At 45.0% G+C, this 20,228-nt stretch overlaps 1 protein-coding gene across 3 annotated transcripts in view; it reads right to left on the reverse strand.

The window, feature by feature from the left end:
- Nucleotides 1-20,228, reverse strand: part of HHAT (hedgehog acyltransferase) — a 169,795-nt gene that overhangs the window by 10,656 nt on the left and 138,911 nt on the right. Inside the window, exon 12 of one of the 3 annotated variants that reach the window (XM_083733555.1) lies at nucleotides 15,762-16,049. The exons of the other annotated variants lie outside the window; for them this stretch is intronic. Coding sequence (XP_083589681.1) covers nucleotides 15,964-16,049 — 86 coding nt within the window. The 3' untranslated portion in view covers nucleotides 15,762-15,963. Of the gene's footprint in view, nucleotides 1-15,761; nucleotides 16,050-20,228 lie in introns of those variants that run through there. 3 annotated transcript variants of the gene reach the window in all.

Consider the following 20,228-nt stretch of genomic DNA (forward strand, 5'->3'; position numbering starts at 1 on the left):
AACAAGCAGGCCTCAAGAATTTTGATCATAACACATTCTGGCAACCAGTAAATATTAAGTAAAAAATGCAACTCGCCAATTTTATGACTGGAATGTCAAATTTCAGGGAATGCTTCGTGAAACCAGTTCACATAGATGTTGATGCGGCAGGACTATACTGTGATAAAAGAACAGAAACCAACTCGAACGTATTAGAAGCCTTCCTGTACTTCAGGTGATCTGAGAGGAAATTCTTTTACTGCACCCAAGTTATAGAAATGCTTGTCTGCTCCCAATGAAAGTGTTTCCGTGATTAATTGCATGCATTTTTGCAACGTAGCAATAAAAGCTGTCAAGCTACTGTTCTGTTCCTCTGCTTCCTGCTTCCCTGAGCACAGCATAAATTTCCAAGCAAGCTTTTACATGATCAACTCCTTTGCACGGACAGGGCTGGCTCAAGGTATTTTGCTGCCTGAAGCAAAACAAGATGGTGCTCCCTTCCCTCCAGTTCCACACCCAGAAGCCAATTGGACGGGCAGTTGAATCTTGTTTTGACACTAGCAACAGGACAGTGTCATCCGCCACACCACAGAGGAGCAGGATAATGCAGGCAGCACAAGACAGGCCATGAGGCACACCGTGCACTATCTTCCATCAGAGAACAACAGCCACCTCATGCCACCTGCCACCTGAGGCAATTGCTCCCCTCTTGTCTGATGGTAGGGTTGGGCCTGTGCATGGAGGAAGGACTGGTGACAAAGGCCACACCCACACCATACAAATAAAGCACTATGATAACACTTTAACAGTTGTGGTTCCCCCCAAGGAATCCTGGGAGCTGCAGTTTATTATACCGAAGATTGTTGGGAAACCTCTATTTCCCTCCCAGAGATACCACTCCCACAGTTCTGTGGAAAGAGGGATTGATGATTAAACTCTGTATTTGCAGCCAGCGTCTTTGAAGATAGTATCCCAGGTACCAACCGATCCTTGGCATGAATACCTGAGACCTAAGGACACACACGGCTAATGCAAAGCAATGACGGTAAAAGCAAGCATGGACTACAGCTTGCTCCAAGAACTAAATTTGGAGAAACCTCCTGCATTTCTTAGCTCTTCTCTTCTTGCTTGCTGCCCTGGCATACAAATTGAAATCACCAACATCATCTCCCAACATGTTGTTTATACACTGGGATAAATTCAATAGGTTTTGGTTATGTTGCAAGCATATCCAATATGGGGCTGTGCCAGCATAGGAATATACACAGAGAGGCGCCATGGTGGGAAACAGGGAGGCAGCCCTTTGTGTGTGTCATTCTAGAAGCCTTTTAGCCATCCACAGAATCAGCGACATCAATGCTATTGTATGCTCTTGACAGACCCTTTCTAGTAAGCACAGGTGGTGCTGTGGTATAAACCACGGAGCCTCTTAGGCTTGCCGATCGGAAGGTCAGTAGTTCGAATCCCCGTGATGGGCAGCATTGCTCTGTCCTAGCTCCTGCCAACCTAGCAGTTCGAAAGCACACCAGTGCAAGTAGATAAATAGGTACCACTGTGGCAGGAAGGTGAATGGCATTGTTCTGTGTGCTCTGGTTTCCATCATGGTGTCCCGTGGCACCAGAAGCAGTTTAGTCCTGCTGGCCACATGACCTGGAAAGCTGTCTGTGGACAAACATCAGCTCCCTCGGCCTAAAAGTGAGATGAGCGCCACAACCTCATAGTCACCTTTGAATGTACTTAACCATCTAGGGGTCCTTTACCTCCCCCCCTTTTTTTTAGTAAGCGGCTATAATGAGACTGTAGCTAACAAGCAGGCTGGGCTTACACAAGGGATGGGGCACCAGATGTCACTGGACTTCAACTCCCATCAGCCCCAGCCAGCATGGCCAATGGCCGGAGATGATGGGAATCGTAGTCCAACAACATCAGGAAGGTCACAAGTTCCCCATCCCTGACTTACCCTGTTGGATTTGCACTGGGTGAGACTGTAGCGACAACGGAGCCAAACAACACATGTGTTGTCTCAGCTTTGTGTATCTACTAGGTTGGTGTGCAGAAAGACACCATAGCAGCTGGTGAATGTACAAACATTTCCAAAGGCACGGTAATTTGTTTTCAAAAGACCATGTTTCATAATGCAAAGCGTACAGATGCCCTGTGTATCTAGAATACCTGAAGTGCTCAGCGCTGGGAGGGGGGCAGGCGGAATACGCACAAGCACCACATGGAAGACCAGAGAAAATATCTGCTTTGCTTTTCCCCTGTCATATTAATGGTGCTGATACAAGAGGGTTTTTAATACGTGCGAAACCAAAAAGAAATATCTTATAATTACTTTAATTAGTTTCCCTTCCAAACTACCTATAAAAATGATAAATGAAGTTGATGAAGCTGATTTGCATATATCTGCCTCTTGGTGGCTTCTCTTTCCACTTCCCTTTTTAAATCCATGGCATGAAACAGACAGATTGTGCTCCATAAAACTCTCATCTTTCTATGTCACTGACAGGGATATTATGTTTATGGCAAACTGGCAAGATTAATTAGGGATGGGTTATTTTCATTTTGGCATCTCTTGCTCTTGTACACATGCTAATAACTTAATGGGTGGTGGGGTAGGAATACTACTTTATTTTTTTACCACGATGGTGAGGTCCCTTGGAAAGTCCCTTTGCAAATAAAGCGGCGGCGTCATTTATATACAGTCCAACAGCTAGACTGACTTTTATTAAGTTGGTGGTGTTGGAACTTAAATCAGGCCTAAAGTTACGAGAAAGGCTGGAACGGTTTCTGTCATGTTCATGGGCTTAGGTCTACCGTGTGACAGACATGTGTTTGGTAAAAGTATCCTTAGAAATATTTGTTATGGTAACTAGCACATATTCCAAAATTAGGGCAACTGCAATTTCTAACTGTTTTATTAGAAGCAGTAATGGAAGCAATTGAAATTATTATTGGGCTAAAGCAACCCTTGACCTCATGGTAAGCAATGAAAAGGGAGGGGGCAAGAATCGTTTGCTCAGGTCTGCTTCCTTCCCACCCCACCTTTCATGCTTGTTAACTAAGATCCTGAACATGGAATGGAGCAATAATCATTTTTTTAAAAAAAGGTTGTTTGACAACTAGGAATGGCCACATATGCAGATTTCTGTTTTTCTTGGCTTCTTAGTTTTTTCAATCTTGACTTCACTTCTCCAATATCTTCAATATCAGTTTGGCATTTCCCCTGCAATGAAAATTCACTAGCATTTTGGGGCAATTTCCCCTCCCAGCCCCCCAATATAGGCATTTTTTGGATGCCATTTTGCCCAATTCTTTTGCAAAGCAATTCCCCACAATATAATACATTTTTTTGGATATTGCACTAATATACACATTTGTTGGATAAATGGACTAATATATGCATTTTCCCACCCTTTACCCTGGTATGTGCATTTTTGCACACACCACTTGACAGGGGAGCTGCACTGCAAAATTCAGAGAAGTGCAACACGGATTACAGTTTTTAAATGTTTCAGTTTGCTGCTTGTTGTTTTAGAAAGTGCGTACTGTATTTGGTAGATCTGCCTTTAAATCCAGGTGGAATAAAATGTCTTCCCTGACAACAGTGCCTGAATGATCCTGAATGCCTCCTCCTTGGTTGTTGGGCTGCCCCCCATCCCACTTTGAAAACTGAGCTGGGTGCTGCAAATAATTTGAAAAGACTGGATTGTTCCCATATCTTGTGGCTATGCAGCTCGGGAAGGAGACCACCGTTTCCTCAGTAGGATGCGTACTTGTCTGTAGCCAAGCATATCATATCTGCTCCCCCTTATTGTTCCCTAATGAAATGCTTCATCTGGAAAAGATAGCCGGGAAGGAAGCGAGATCCGAGGTGCTCAGCACACACAGCCAGAGGCGCAGAGAGGCTTCCGCAAGCAGCTTTCCTCACAGCCAGCTGCTCAGTGCATTGTGATCCCTGCCAAGGCATCTCTCTGGTTCATCAATTGACAGCACCTGCTCCCCTCTCAGCTTATTGGATCAGAAACGTCGGAGCACCTGGCTGAGCAATGGCACCAGTGACTCAGCGTTGCCTCCCACAACCTCAGTCCACGGCAGCCGAGTGCGGGAGCCCGATTCCTCCCTTCTCTTTTTGCAACCAGAGAAGCAGACGCATAAAAGTCAGGCTGCACAGTGGCTCTCGCCGTCACATCCTCAAACTGTACACTGGAGCTGCCATCAGATAGTCTCGTATTTGGGTGAAACCACCCAGGGAAACCAAGGCTGGAGTTTCCAACATGGATTCAGCAGAGGGTGACGTTTAGAGCAGCCTTTGCCAACATGGTGCCAGCCAGGTGCTTTTTTAAAAAATACAACTCCCAAGAACCTCAACCAGGTGTTTTGGAGTACAGTGGTACCTCAGGTTACAGACGCTTCAGGTTACAGACTCTGCTAACCCAGAAATAGTACCTCGGGTTAAGAACTTTGCTTCAGGATGAGAACAGAAATCGCGTGGCGGCTCAGCAGCAGGAGCAGGAAGCCCCATTAGCTAAAGTGGTACCTCAGGTTAAGAACGGTTTAAGGTTAGGAACGGACCTCCAGAATGAATTAAGTTCTTAACCCGAGGCACCACTGTACTACTCCATGGGTAGGCAAACTAAGGCCTGGGGGCTGGATCCGGCCCAAGCCTTCTAAATCCGGCCTGCGGATGGTCCGTGTTTTTACATGAGTAGAACGTGTCCTTTTATTTAAAATGCATCTCTGGGTTATTTGTGGGGCATGGGGATTTGTTCATTCCCCCCCCCAAAAAAATAGTCCAGCCCCCCCCACAAGGTCTGAGGGACAGTGGACCGGCCCCCTGCTGAAAAAGTTTGCTGACCCCAGTACTACTCTCATTAATGCCCCCCCAACCCTAATATCTGGAGGGCGCCAAGGTCAAGAAGGCTACTTTACAAAAGCAGGTGGGTACCTTTTTTTACGGACGCAGGTGGCGCTGTGGGTTAAAGCCTCAGCGCCTAGGAGTTGCCGATCGAAAGGTTGGCGGTTCGAATCCCTGCGGCGGGGTGCGCTCCCGCTGCTCGGTCCCAGCGCCTGCCAACCTAGCAGTTCAAAAGCACCTCCGGGTGCAAGTAGATAAACAGGGACCGCTTACCAGCGGGAAGGTAAACGGTGTTTCCGTGTGCGGCTCTGGCTCGCCAGATGCAGCTTTGTCACGCTGGCCACGTGACCCGGAAGTGTCTCCGGACAGCGCTGGCCCCTGGCCTCTTGAGTGAGATGGGCGCACAACCCCAGAGTCTGTCAAGACTGGCCCGTACGGGCATGGGTACCTTTACCTTTTTACCTTTTTTTACAAGCCAAAAACAAGAGGGAAAATTTGACAAAGTAGTTTGTCAGATTACCGTGTGCCAGAAGTGAGAAAAGATTCACCCCCCAAAATTACCTCTCATGCACAGCTATGGAGAGGACATGAGTCAGATCCTCAACTGTATCTCGTCACTCCAGCGCAGTGCCTTCTCAGTAGTATCAAATGACCTCTTGTGCCAGTATGATGATTTCTTTTATATAATGGGTAGCCCAGACACTGCAGAACAGAAGGGAAGAAGTCTCTGGTTCCATCTCTCAGCCAGGGGGCTGCTGGTGAGTGGGTGGGTGTGTCCGTGTTCTCAGCAGCAGGGAGAATCCGTCCAGATTGTGATGACTCTGGCATCAGACTCTAAAGGATGAGGCGAGGACTCGGAGTCAGAAAGGGAGCTGCATACAAGGCCTGCCCTGAAGTGTGCCTGCAAGACAAGCCTGTGGTGCCAATGCCCCTCTGGCAAGAGGATATCACACTGCTGTCCTCAGGACTCCTTTGCAGAAGCTCTGGTTCAATCAGAGTCTCCCCCACTATTTTTTGGGGGGGAAACTGTTTAACTGAAACAGCATCTGTCAGCGAAGGGGGAACATGCAAGTCGAGAAAACTCTTCTCTCTCTATCGCTCTCTCTAATATAAAAGAACCAATACAATTTATGCACTGCTTGATTGTAAAAAAACAAACAAACTCAAAGCAGTTTACAAAAAAGACGAAACCATAAAATTGAGAAAAAATCACGACCCTAATTTAAAACATACAAATGTTAAAATATTTAAACCTGTTAACATTACTTCAACTTTCTCAGCATCTGGGTAGGCTTTTTTAAACAAGGAATGTTTTTAGCAGGTGCCAAAAAGAGTGAAGGGACCTGCTTGATCTCAACAGGCAGGAAGTTCCAAAGTTGCTGCCACACTAAACAAGCAAGTTCTTAAAAATGCAGAACAGGCGTTATATGGTAGCTGTAGTTGTAAACTTCTGCTCCTATACAGGGCTCAGCCTAAGGAAGACTGTTGCTGAAGTAACATTACAGCCTTGGTCTCTTACAACAGCAAGACCAGCGCTTGCTGGCTACACATAAGCAGTCTTTACACATGCATAGTGCTTCTGAATATGGTTTCTAAATAAAGATGCATATGATAACAGAAAGAATACACAAAAATACATTATACTATAGAAAGTAACTTTGCAAAAATGTGTATATTAAGGAAAATTGCATACGAAGATTTGTATATTTGGAGAAATGCTGCTGAATTTTCATGAGGACTTGTTTTTTAAAAAATTGCAAGCTGGCCTGGAAGTCTGGGGAACTGAAGAGCAGAAAAAGAGAAAACTTGTCAGATTCATCCATCCCTAAAAGTGAGAGCTGAACAGAAATACCATGGAGCTTACTAAGTTTCCAGTAAAAATCTTCCTTTTTTTGCCTTGCACTATAACTAGTTTTTCATATTCTACTGTCTCTCTAAGGATATTATGGCTCCCCTTCTGTGTTTACAAAAATAAAAAATGAAAAAATCTTTGGAGGCCAGTTGCAAGATGTATAACGAACCAACTCTCAGTATCAGGGGAAATTTTTGCATGAATGAATCTGATTTGACTTTAATTACTGCTGTGAATAAAGAAACCTCTCTCTATTTAGCAAATGTTATGCACTTGTAATTGTCATGTAAGTGGAAAATCAATGTTCTCTTACTCTCCTTCCCCCCCCTCCATCTGTAAACATAGCCATGTATTCTAAAAATCAGTAGAAACAGTCACAACAGGAAAAGGGTTCCCTTAATTTATAAAAGTTGAAAACCATTGCTGTACGATAAGACACTGTCTCACTTTTTTGTGCACTTGGATGAACAAGCACCAAGCAGAGATGCTCAGCGACTGTAATGTGCTTAAACACAGCCACAAATTCTCAAGGCCTAGAGCCTGCCCATGAAGAAGGGGGCCATGGGACTATACTGCTGGTCCTGCCCTGGTGTACTCAATGAAACTTGTGCAGATGTCTCTGTAGAGAGACTATGCCCTGGATTCTCAAAATATTAGGACCTGGGCCTATCCAATGAAGACGAATGTTGAAAGGACAGACAAAATAAAGTACTTCTTCACACAGCGCATAGTTCAGGGGTCAGCAAACTTATTCAGCAGGGGGCCGGTCCACTGTCCCTCAGACCTTGTGGGGGGCTGGACTATATTTTGAAGGGGGGAAATGAACAAATTCCTATGCCCCACAAAGAACCCAGAGATGCATTTTAAATAAAAAGACACATTCTACTCATGTAAAAACACGCTGATTCCTGGACCGACCGTGGGCCAGATTGAGAAGGCAATTGAGCCGGATCCAGCCTCTAGGCCTTAGTTTGCCTATCCGTGGGAGTTTGCTCCCACAACAGGTAGTGACAACTTTAAAAGAGGATTACACAAGTGCTTGGAAAAGAAGGCTATCAACGGATACTAGACACAATCAGGAACACAATGTGGGAGCCAGGCCCTCTCAAAATTATGCAGCGTCCGTGCCAGGGATTGAGCCAGAGAGTCAAGACATGCAAAGCAAATCTTCTCCCACTGAACTGTGGCTCTTCCCCAGTATACTTCTGAAGTTGATGTCACACTCAGATCCCACTTGTGGACTTCATGCAGGCGTCTGTTTGGTGACTTTGAGAACAGGTTGTTGGGACAGAAGGCCCTTTGTCCTGATCCAGCAGTACTCTTAAGTTCTTCCTTTGCTCACTTCTCATGAAGAAGAGGATGATCGGTTTGGCAAAGTGGTGAGTTGTGAACAGGCCAAGACAAATCCAGCGGCTCTTGTTCTTCCAGACAGCAGCAGAGGCCAGAATGTGCCTCCCCTGGCTTCTGTGGACCAAGGGCAGCTGACCATTGTAGCACAGTCTTCTTCCTGGTGGCGAGACAGAACTCCTTGCAGTTATTCCTCCTCTAGCTGATGGATGGGAACAGGTTGGTCCTCCTCCTGCTGTGATGTTCTTCAAGGGAGGGAGGTGTGAACCTCACAGCAACCCTTGGCTGCCTGGCCAGTCGCAGAGGGCAGAGTGTGCCTGCCTTCAGCTCTGCAGTCCCAGAGCAACTGCAATTGGAGTTGAGAACTTGACATCTACAACAAAACATCCATATACACTCATGAGCAGAGCTGTGGTTATGCTTCTGTGGGTTCGTTTCACCTTTCCTTGGAGGGTTAGAAAAACTACCCAACCCCGGCTGGTCATGATGGGTATTAAGAACAAGAGCCATATACTGTGAGCAAGGATGGCTGTTGTTGTTGTTTAGTCGTTTAGTCGTGTCCGACTATTCGTGACCCCATGGACCAGAGCACGCCAGGCACTTCTGTCTTCCACTGCCTCCCGCAGTTTGGTGAGACTCATCTTTGTAGCTTCAAGAACACTGTCCATCCAACCATCTCGTCCTCTGTCGTCCCCTTCTTCTTGTGCCCTCAATGTAGCCTGTAAAAAGGATGGCTACGCAATGCCTAATCCAAATGGCTAGAAAGCTCTTGTCAGGACACAGCCTGTGTGCATCCATCCCTGCTGGTGCTTGAGAGATGGAGGAGCAGAAGGGTGGCAGGTGAGATGCCACTATGAATAGACAGCTCTTGGCTAAACAGAGATGACCAGGATACATGCACCACTATCTAAAGCATTTAGAGCTTTGCAGAGGAAAGCCAGCAAGTTGAATTTAATATATGGGAGACTACAGGATCTTTGCGCTGTGTAGGCGCTGGAAATAAAAGTACAATTACAAGGTGCTGTGACAGCTGCAAAACAGTGTTGGAGGCAGCCTCAAACTGTTATGCAAACACTGCTGTGTGTTTGGCATCATATTTGCCCCTCAGAGAGAGAGGAGCCTGAAATAAACAGCATTTGCTGCAGTATTTCTCCCCACATCATTTCTTGTGATTTATTATATATGCTTATCTTTCTAATTCTAGCTTTTAAAAAAACACACCACCACCACACACCACCAGTGTGCACTTGACCTTTTCCTTCAAAGAGCTGCATTACCAGAAGTCGCCTGCGTAATAAATGAAAGTGTCTGTCTGATAAGAAAGTCTGTAGAGGCCAGCCCTCACATTTCCATAAAATGCATTTTATACAGTTGAATTACGCCATCCTCTTAATTTTTTTCTCCTTTGTTTTAAGAGCGGCAGTGATATTTTAATTCGCCCTTTCTCCAAATATCTTAGCATTTCTGCAACGCATAAGTAACTTTTTAAGACTAGCTTACTCTATGCTGAGGGGACGTGGGTAGATAAATAGGTACCGATCTGGCGGGAAGGTAAATGGCGTTTCCGTGCGCTGCTCTGGTTCGCCAGAAGCGGCTTAGTCATGCTGGCCACATGACCCGGAAGCTGTACGCAGGCTCCCTCGGCCAATAAAGCGAGATGAGCGCTGCAAACCCAGAGTCAGCCATGACTGGACCTAATGGTCAGGGGTCCCTTTACCTTTTACTCTATGCTGGGGGCAGTTAGACTTGGCCTCCAAGGTGGAGAGCAGAAGAGTATGCTAGCCCTTCTTCCTGTCCTCCTTTGGAAGAGATCCTGGAGGTCAATATGAGCAGGGGTTGAGACCCCGGAACTTTATTTTGTATAATGAAAACATGCAAAGTATGAGTTGAAGTCTCCCACATATGAAATTAGGTGGCAAGGGCATTTGGTTTCCTCAACCTGCTTTCTCATTTCACCTCCGCAATGAGAGTCATGAGCCCCACCTCCCTCTCTGGTCCCATTTCCCTCTCCACAGCTGTTGGAGCCAGTGTGGTGTCGTGGTTAAGAGCGGTGGACTTGTAATCTGGGGAACCGGGTTCACGTCCCCCTCTTCCACATGCAGCTGCTGGGTGACCTTGGGCTAGTCACACTTCTCACAGAGTGTTTGTTGTGGGGGAGGAAGGGAAAGGAGAATTTCAGCCACTTTGAGACTCCTTCGGGTAGTGATAAAGCAGGATATCAAATCCAAACTCTTCTTCTTCTTTGACACTTCCATGATACCTGTCCCACTACCCACCCTGACAACCTCAGATACTAGGAGTAGCTCTGCCTTTCCTTAGGGGGATGTTGCCTCAGCCTCAGCCACCTCTCAGGAGGCAGACACCTGCCCCATCCCCTAGATGTAGGAGGAGCCAAAGGACAAAGGCACAGAGACTTCTGCTTACTAGGCATAGTGAGAGACTGCAGAAATGCCTACTGCCCTAAGTTGGGCCAACTCAAATGCTATATATAGGATAGCAAGGGGTGCGTGGTAGTATTCAATCAACTCCTACAGCTTTGGCAGTTAGAGCACCTGACTTTGTTGCAGCTGTATTTGGGGTTAATTATGTGTATTGGCTGAAGTGCCTCAAACCAGCGATTTGCATATCTAAACATTAAAGCCTTTGGAAAGAATCCTCCTTTGAGTCTTTGTTCTTCATCAATTAGGAGTCGAGACACTGAGTCAGATTAAAGTCCAAAAATCTAGAGGTGTTTCGCATTTCCAGAGGGAGCCACAGCTATATCTATATCTGTACAGTGGTACCTCAGGTTACAGACGCTTCAGGTTACAGACTCCACTAACTCAGAAACAGTACCTTGGGTTAAGAACTTTGCTTCAGGATGAGAACAGAAATGGGCAAGCGGTAGCGTGAGGCCCCATTAGCTAAAGTGGTACCTCAGGTGAAGAACAGTTTCAAGTTAATTATGGACCACCAGAACGAATTAAGTTCTTAACCTGAGGTACCACTGTATCTATATACATGTATGCATATATCATAGGAAGGACATCCCTCTATAACACCTTGTCCATTGCTATGATAGACAGGCATTTCTCTAGTCAGCCAATCGGGGAAGAATTTTAGCTGTCAAGCACAGAGCTTGGATGTGTTTGTAAAGTAGGGTGGGGAGAGAGGGTTCAAGTCAGTAGTGGATGGCATGGTGGGATGGAAGCTCTTCCCTGATCTTGCTGATGCTGACCAAGAGGGAGAAGGGCAAGGCGGCAGTGCAGTGCAATTCTACCAGTAGGGGTGTCAGATTGACTCTGCTGCTGCATTTGAACTGCACCAAACTCACAGCTTCATTGCCCCTCACCTTTCAGGTAAGGAGCAGTAGCACGTCTACCAGAGTTTGGGTAAGTTCCTCTGCCCCACCAACTACTTGCTAAAGGAGGAGATGAATGCTGCCTACTTGCCAAGCAACTTTTATCCTAGGACTTGCCGATCAGAAGGTCAGTGGTTCGAATCCCTGCGGCGGGGTGGGCTCCCATTGCTCAGTCCCTGCTCCTGCCAATCAAGCAGTTTGAAAGCATGTAAAAGTGCAAGTAGATAAATAGGTACCACTCTGGCGGGAAGGTAAATGGCATTTCCATGTGCTGCTCTGATTCGCCAGAAGCGGCTTAGTCATGCTGGCCACATGACCCGGAAGCTGTACGCCGGCTCCCTCAGCCAATAAAGCGAGATGAGCGCTTCAACCCCAGAGTCGGCCATGACTGGACCTAATGGTTAGGGGTCCCTTTACCTTTACCTAAAGAGTGGGCAAATAATAAATACAAGAAATCTAACAAACAACTTGGCCGAAGTAAACATTATGGACCACTTATGGAACAATAAAATCAGCCCCAACTGGTTTTTTTGTTTTGTTTTTTGTCTGATCATTTTGGAGGGTGGGGCTGTCCCTCTGCCTCCCATACTAATGGGAGGGGCTTCAGTCCCCCTTCCCCCCTCATTTCCAGGGACCTGTGCTGTCAAGGGAGTCCTTTTATGAGGGAGAATTACCAATTCAGCTCATCTTTAGCCTTTTGTCTTCTTTCCACGCATTTGGGCTTAATGTGTCCAAACTGTGATCAGTTTCCTACCCCATGTGAGATGATATTTCAATGCTAATTTTAATTTTGAAAGTAACTGCATACTTCAAACGAAGGTGATTTAGAAAACAGAAAGTCTTTTTAGCAGAGGCTCTGAGCATTTTCCAAGGCCATCGTTCCAGCACCTGGCCGCCCAACACTAATCTTATTTAAAACCAGGGAAGAGAGAAAGAGAAATATTACCATTTTGTTCCCCAGCACATCACATTTCTTGAAGCTTTTGTAATTACCCGTTGATTTATTTAAATTTGGCCTTGCTTGCATTTACTAAACTGTGATGTTCCCTACCATTCTCCAGTCTAATAGGGATGTCTGGCCTTGAATTAATGAGGGACAGCAGGAATTTCATACAGAAGCCAGCAGGCAAAACTCATGTGTGTATTTGCAGGATTAAGTGGTAAAAATGGTTCCACTTCCCTCTCTTCAATTTGTGTAATTAAAGTGGGGGGAGGGACACCTTATCTGACAATTGCTCCCCCTAAAAAGGTCCCCATACCATGACTTAAGTGTGTTCTGCACTGCCAGCAGAATCCACCCTGACAAACAGCACAGGAGTATATAAAGGAGAGCAACATGTTTTGCTGTATTATTAGAAACTAGCTTCTGGGCATACACCTCCTGTGTCTAGAGAGGACACTTCTCAAGAGGTTGCCAGTAAACGAGAATATTCAAACTGGCAAGCAGAGGGAACAGCAGCAAGCACTCGCTCGGTTCTCATTTTGTAATGTGGCAGATCCACCTGCCCAACAAATATGGCAGCAAAGGCTACAGGATATACAAGCTACAGAAGAGGTCAAAGGGGAAGAAAAGGGGAAGCAGGACTTGGTCTAAAAAAAGCAACAGGTAGCCATAAATAATACAGTACTTCCTCTTGAGCAACAACTCCACCTTCACATTACTTTCAGATTTGCAAATTTGAGAGGTAAATAAGCTGGCAAAAGCTACTAGTCCTTGCTGTGGGCTGTCCTAGAATGGATGGTGGGATGGCCTGGGATTCGGATGCTGAACCTGAGGGATCCCAGGCTGCACAGGATTCCCACCTCCAAAACCAGCTGAGCCGTGGCTGGAGCTGGAGCCTGAAGGGTCCTCACCTGTGCTGGATCCTCAGGTGCAGGCACCAGCTGAGTCTGCTCTGGCTCCTGGGGTGATGGAGGACCCATTGCCTGCAGGTGCTCCACTCTCAGCCCCGTCAGAGGAAGCTGAGGTTGCCTCTGGGTCTGGAAACCCTCCAGCCTCTCCCGAGCTGCAGAGGCTCAGGGCAGAGAGGCGGAGGGAACTGAGTTCCCGCAGGAGGAGTGCTCGCCTCCAGGCCAGGAGAAACGAGTCACCTGAGGATCGGGGCTCCCCTATGCCTCGGGGCAGATAAAAGCCGGCCAGTCCCAAGTTGCGGGAGCAACATTGTTGGTTCCTAGTTCCAAGCTCCTGACCTGCCCTGGTTCCCTGCTTGCTTGCCTGTGCCTGACTTCACCTGACACCCTGCCCTGCACTTCAGCTACTACGGACTGCCTCCACGTTGCACCTTTGACCACGGACTGGACTTGGAACTTGCCTTTTGGGTAACCCATGGGACCAGCACAGATGTAGACCTCTGTCCCTTCCTCCAGAAGCCCACTCCAGCCACTTCATCATGGTTCCTGCACTGCAGAGGGTTGGACAACAAGACCCTTGGGGTCCCTCTATGATTCTATGGTTTGCTTGTGGGGAGGTTAGATGATGTCCAATCAAGTGTTATCCCACACTTTCCAATGTAGCTCCTGGTCACTTTCCTTATCTCAGAAAGGCCAACATTTTGGAGAAGTGGGTTTGTTGCACAACCTCCCAACCAACTATAACGGCATAACCTGAATTTGCTGGTGTGTGACTGAATCCCATCCGAAAACAGAGGTTCAGAAAGCACCCTGCATTCCCACGCTGGATGCTGCAGAAGAGGACATTTTCCTCTTTTGGCTTGCTGTTGATGCTGGACAGAGTGCTCCACTCCTCCTCTGCTAGTCCACTCACCTAGCGGCCTATTGCTCTCTGTTGCCTACGGCTACCAGCTGTGTGCTTAAATACAGCACTGTGCCAATTCACAACAGCCAGCGCTGCATGAATATTTATGTATGCAAAATAATCCAATGAATAAAGCAATAAGCCACCAGAGCTCAAGTATACCCAGATGTGCAGTGTCTGGCTATGTTTACTTAGTCGTGAGCCAAAGCACTGGCACACATCTTCCTGAAGTGGTGTGGCATAATGTTCTGGTCTTCAGCTGGTGGGATTTCCAACGGCATAATAAACATCAAAGCCTCCGTTCCTCCCTACGGATTTTAATTTACAAAGGACATTAAAATCAGCACCAAAAAACCCCCTTCATCTTACCGTGACTCATCAAGAAGAGGCAAGCTTTTAATCTCCTCTGGACAGCATGGGAAGAATAAGCAACAAGCTCTCGTGCGTCCCATGAATGAACTCAAAATGTCATCTGCCACAGGTTGCAATAAGACAGTTGAATCACTGAACTAATTCCCTGTCCGGGGCACTGGAAATCCATCCAGGCCTAGGATCTTAACCTGGCCATGCAAAATCCAAAGCAAAAACAGAGACGATGAAAAATATTTCAGCTTTCAACCTTCTCCGGTGCCCCCTCCCAACCCATTTCAGTTCCAACCTCTGTCTAGGGGGCAAGAGAAGGTAGCTGTGCATCCATTTTAGGCTTGGGAGGACAGAAATCTAGAGAAAGAGGACGGTGGAAATTTGGATTCCAGATATAAAGACATCCTCAGGCGCCAACATTTACTTTCATGATCACCATCACTTTTGAAATCAAGTGTTCTCAAACTCCACCCTCCATGGTTGAAAACTGCTGAGGGTCTTGGCAAACCACTCAGTGATTTTTCAGCCCATCGTAGCAAATGTAATGTGCTGTGCCAGGTGCTGCATTATCTTTAATTGCATTTTTACAGAAAAGCTGTGGTCCACCAGCTTGGGGAGCACTGGTGGTCTGTGAATCACATGTTTGGGAACCCCTGCTCTAATCTCTCGGGGTCACTCACACACTGCCAAAACAGATAATGAAAGTGGCCACAGATCTGTGTAAAATTGGCATATGCTAATTGATATGAAAATGCAAATATAAAACATACACTTAAACAGAATCATTGGTCTATCTGGTTCAGTGTTGTCTACACTGACTGGCAGTGGCTCTCCAAGGTGTCAGGCAGGGTTCCCTACCTAGAGTTGCCAGGGATCGAACCTGGGACCTTCTGCATGCAAAGCAGATGCTCTACCCCTGAGCTATGGACCTTTCCCATAAATATACATGAGCAGATTATCCCGGGTAGCTGAAGTATTATTCAAAGAGGGTTTCTCCCTTGTCTTATTCATAAGTGCCAAACGTTCCACATATCTAGCATATCTCTAAAGTCAAGAATACAAAATAATATAATCGCTTTTTAATTGGACTATAATTTAAATAGAAACCCAATCCACCTCACCACCTGCTAATCAAGGTACTAACTGCTGAGGGGCAACTTCTTTTTGTCTAATTTTTTTTATTAAATTTTCTGTTTTACAATCTAGAGTACTCATTTAAACATCCTTAAAATATCAATGACTTCCCTTCTTCTCTTCCCATGCTTCATTTTGCATATCATAAATGCCTGCATATTTTACAAAAAAAGAAATCATTCAATATTCCATTATTACATCAGTCAAAACTTATTTACACTGTTGAATTAATGCTGCCAACATTTTCATGGGTACACAATTTCCGCCCATATATTCAACAAACGTTTTCCAATCTTCTCTAAACGTATGTTCTTCTTGTTCTCTTATTCTGTATGTTAAGTCTGCAAGCTGATGGGCAGCTTCAAAAGCTCTGCTCTTTCTCCTTTCTTAGGGTTTAAAACCTTGCTTCCACAGGACAGGCCTTGAAATAGAAAAATAGATTACTGTCCACTGTCAAAAAGGATGCACGGCCACCCAACCCTAATCTGAACCCTGTGTAGCCGTGAGTCTTATGTGTCTTCCCCAATATCCTCTCGTTACTAGAGTATCCATTGGGACTGGTAGGCAGAGGGACTAATAGTAGCTGAAGCCAGAGCCAGTGGCGGGAAGAGCCTTCTCATGACTGGTTATAGGTCAAAAGGCAGGCAGCTTGAAGATGGTCAGCAGAGCCCCCAAATAGACCAGCTCAATGAAGTAGGAAAGAAGTGGACAAATTTCAGTCTTGAGGGATCTACTCTGTTTATTACCAGAACCCAAGAGACAGATAGAAAACAGTGGCATGGATACAAACTGGCATCTAAGGGATGCTCTGCCCAGGGATTTTTCAGTATCAGAATTGAACTCTTGGTGCTTTTATAGAAAAATCTACTCCTGATTTCCCCCCCGTCTTTCTTAATTTAGAAAAAAAATGTGTTTTTTTAAAAAAATGCTGCTTCTAAACAATTATGAGTTTGCTTATCTACTGCAAATCGCCCAGAGATCTACCAGTAGATCTTGATCTTTTTTTCTTTTTTTGCATAACCCTGGTTTAGAAAACTGCAAGGCAAAGATCATCAACATAGCCAAGAGGAAATTACTTTTGAGGTTGTTTTGAATTTGCTAGCTGTCTTCACTTTTTCCCAAAGAAAAAGAGCCAAAGCTAACATTGATTTCCTGCTTCTCAGTAAACCCCCAAACAGACAGTTGTTCAAAAGAACTGACAGAGATGTTGCTGGTGATCTTCAAGGAAGCTCCCTAGATACGGTGCCCTGGGAGACCTCAACGTCACGTTGACAAGAACTCAGAAATTGGGCCTGATATTTGGGCAGACAGTGGAGAAATCTGTTTGTTACCTATCTCCAGTTAAATATGACCAGAGCATGGAATGTTCCACGCTGAGCTGGTATCCACAATGCAAGCTGCACAAAAAAGAAAGAAATCAAGGAAGTTGAAATACTGAGGAGAGAGGGAGAAAACAGTATGAAGCTCCTCTTTCCTGTCTTGCTTCCCATTTTAATGAAAGCTTATATTAAGCCAAGCTCCCTGTTCATAGTTCTGATTATGGTATGTCAAGTTATTTTAGAATCCAATGCTTTGCAAAGGTTGATTATGGAAATTGTTTTCATGTAAATAACTTCTCCTGTAGTGACATGAATCAGGCCTTTTTCAGTGGTGGCCCCCTGTTTATGGAATGTTGTCCCCAGTACTAGCTGCTTTTAGGCACCAGGCAAAAACATTATTTTTCACCCAGGCCTTTGGATCTTAATTTTAGCAGAGTAGGGTAGAGTTGGATCCCTCCTTCTCTCTCTCATTTGTGTATTTTAGGATGTTTTTATACTTGTTTTCAACGTTAATTTTTTGTAAGTTGCTTTGATTTTCATTTTTTGTACAGAAGCGGCTAATAAGTATGAGTTGTTATTATTATTATTATTATTATTATTATTATTATTTCTTATTATTTCTTCTTCTTCTTCTTCTTCTTCTTCTTCTTCTTCTTCTTCTTCTTCTTCTTCTTCTTCTTATTTCTACAAATAGCTTCCTATGAGGCACCTCTATTCTCAAATTAGAAAGAGACACTGAAACAAGCATTACCCAAACAACTTTCCTAAGTGTATCTCATGTGGCTTTTTAAACTCGGGTGTACAGGGGCGCTCCTCAGGAAAATACCTAAAATGCCCTTGCGTGAATGCACATAAAGCCAACATCTATTCCCCCCTAGAGCTGGTCACTCATAATGGCCCAAACTGATTCTATCAGAAGAAAGACTAACAGATAACTTTTGTTACCATCCTGTCAGGGGTCCCTTTACCTTTTTAAGTACTAATAGTGAATTAATTCAGCGTGTGGACGCTTATGAAACTAAAATGGCAACATCCTCTCACAAGGAGAGTGTATCAGTATGCTTGGTGGAACTTCAATATTTGTTGGAGAGGGGTGAGGGATAGAAAATGAGGTGGGGTGGAATGGAGTATCCTGTAGGCATGGATGTCTAGATTCCCTGAACAGGAACATTCACAATACCTGCTCAGACTAATGGAATAGGACAATTATAATAGTACATACTGTAGATATGATTTCTAAACAAGTATGTGGAAAGGCTGGAACAGGTCAACCTTGAAACAGGCTTGTAAAATTAACCCAAACCCAAAACATATGCATCAAACTTGTTCAAGAGCCAACCTTCACGAAGTGGAGGTGAATGTAAAGCATTCATTGACTACACATGCATTAGTCAAAACTATTTCCCATATCTCTTCCCAGAATCCTGACCGCACCAACGCCTGTGTATTTCCATTTCTTATTCATTTAGCTTTGCCTTATCATTCAGACAACAAACTTGATGATAAAGCTGAAGACCCTGTATTTTCATTTGGCCTATCAGCAAGGAAAAGAAGGATGAGAATTAAAAACCTTTCCGACAGAGTCAACAGACGCGACTCTACAGCTTCATTTTTATGGAAATTTAGAGAAGCAGAGATGTTATGTCCAAAGCAATAAAACTTCATCCTAAAGTGTGTGGTTTTTTTCTTGCTAAGGCAGGATGCAAGGCCTGAGCTGAGGTAGGGAAAGGCATGATCACATCTTACTCTACCGGAAGCCCACCTCCTCAGTAAATATATTTTCTCAACTATGCCAGAAATTGCCTCTCACTCTTCCTGCATCTAAATAAACTCCAGGCTTCATTTGAATGCATTATTGTCCTGTGAGAATAAAGCAATAATTATTGAGTGCCCGTGTGATTTCTATTCTTTTCTGAATGAAACAGAAAGTCAAGGAAACAGTGGTTTGCAATTAAGGAGCTATCTTGGTGTAACAAAATATATCTCCTGGAAGAGGAAAGACCACTCAGGAATAACTGTATGCTACTGCACACATTCTTCTGGCGCTGTGGTCTAAACCACTGCCGATCGGAAGGTCGGTGGTTCGAATCCTCTCGACGGTGTGAGCTCCCGTTACTCTGTCCCAACTCCTGCCAACCTAGCAGTTTGAAAGCACATCAAAGTGCAAGTAGATAAATAGGTACCACTCCAGTGGGAAGATAAATGGCATTTCCGTGCACTGCTCTGGTTTCACCAGAAGCGGCTTAGTCATGCTAGCCACATGACCCGGAAGCTGTCTGCAGACAAACGCCGGCTCCCTCGGCCAGTAAAACGAGATGAGCGCCGCAACCCCAGAGTCATATGCAACTGGACTTATCTGTCAGGGGTCCTTTACCTTTTTACTGCACATATTCTTCACCCGCAGTAAGTTCCCATCTGTAGTCTACAGTTAAAGCAGTATCATTCCACATTAAACAGTCATGGTTTCCTTCAAAGAATCCCGAGAACTGTTATTTAAGGGTGCTGACATTAGGAGACCCCCATTCCCCTCAAGGAGCTACTTCAATATTGTTATTATTGTCTTGTTGTTCGCTGCCCCGGTCTCCTTCGGAAGCAAGGGTGGGATAACAACCCAGCAACTCATCATTATCTTCCTCCTCACCACTGGCCCTTTGCCCCACACAGAATATGTCTTAGGCTACCCCTGACATTTCCCTTTTGTTATCACAGTGCAAGATTTGGGCAGGCTACCGCTGAGCATTCCTCATATGCTATTTCTCTTCTAAACATTCATTATCTTTGTTGATTGCTTCTGAATCCTTCATTTTTTTTGACACTCAGTATAGCAATCATCAAGAACGATGCAATGTTGGAAAGATCATGCATGTTTCTGAATACAGTGCTTTTAAAGCAAATAAAACTGGCACATGTCTAATCACTCCTCTTCTTTGAACATGGGGTGCTAACTATGTTTTGCATAGGAGATACCTGTCGGCTGAGATAAAACATTGCCAATCACATTGGCCTGGAATTAAACCCAAACTGTAGCTCCTTATATCCACTGCGTTTTTTGGTCTTGTGTTTCCTTTCCTCACACAGAAGTTGGTTTCAACAGGGATCACCAGTAGGCATATTTTGAATTTTGAAAGTGTTGGGGAACCAGTAAAAAAAAAAAAAAAGACAGCGCACTAATAGCAAAAGCAACCTCAACACGGTTTATGCAGCTATGGAGTTTTCCATTAAAAAATTGCAAACCTTGCCCAACACAAACAAGAAAGAGCTCATATGAATTGTGCATTCAT

This window comes from Podarcis gaigeae (genome assembly GCF_964106915.1).
Source record: "Podarcis gaigeae genome assembly, chromosome: 3".
Taxonomy (NCBI): domain Eukaryota; kingdom Metazoa; phylum Chordata; class Lepidosauria; order Squamata; family Lacertidae; genus Podarcis; species Podarcis gaigeae.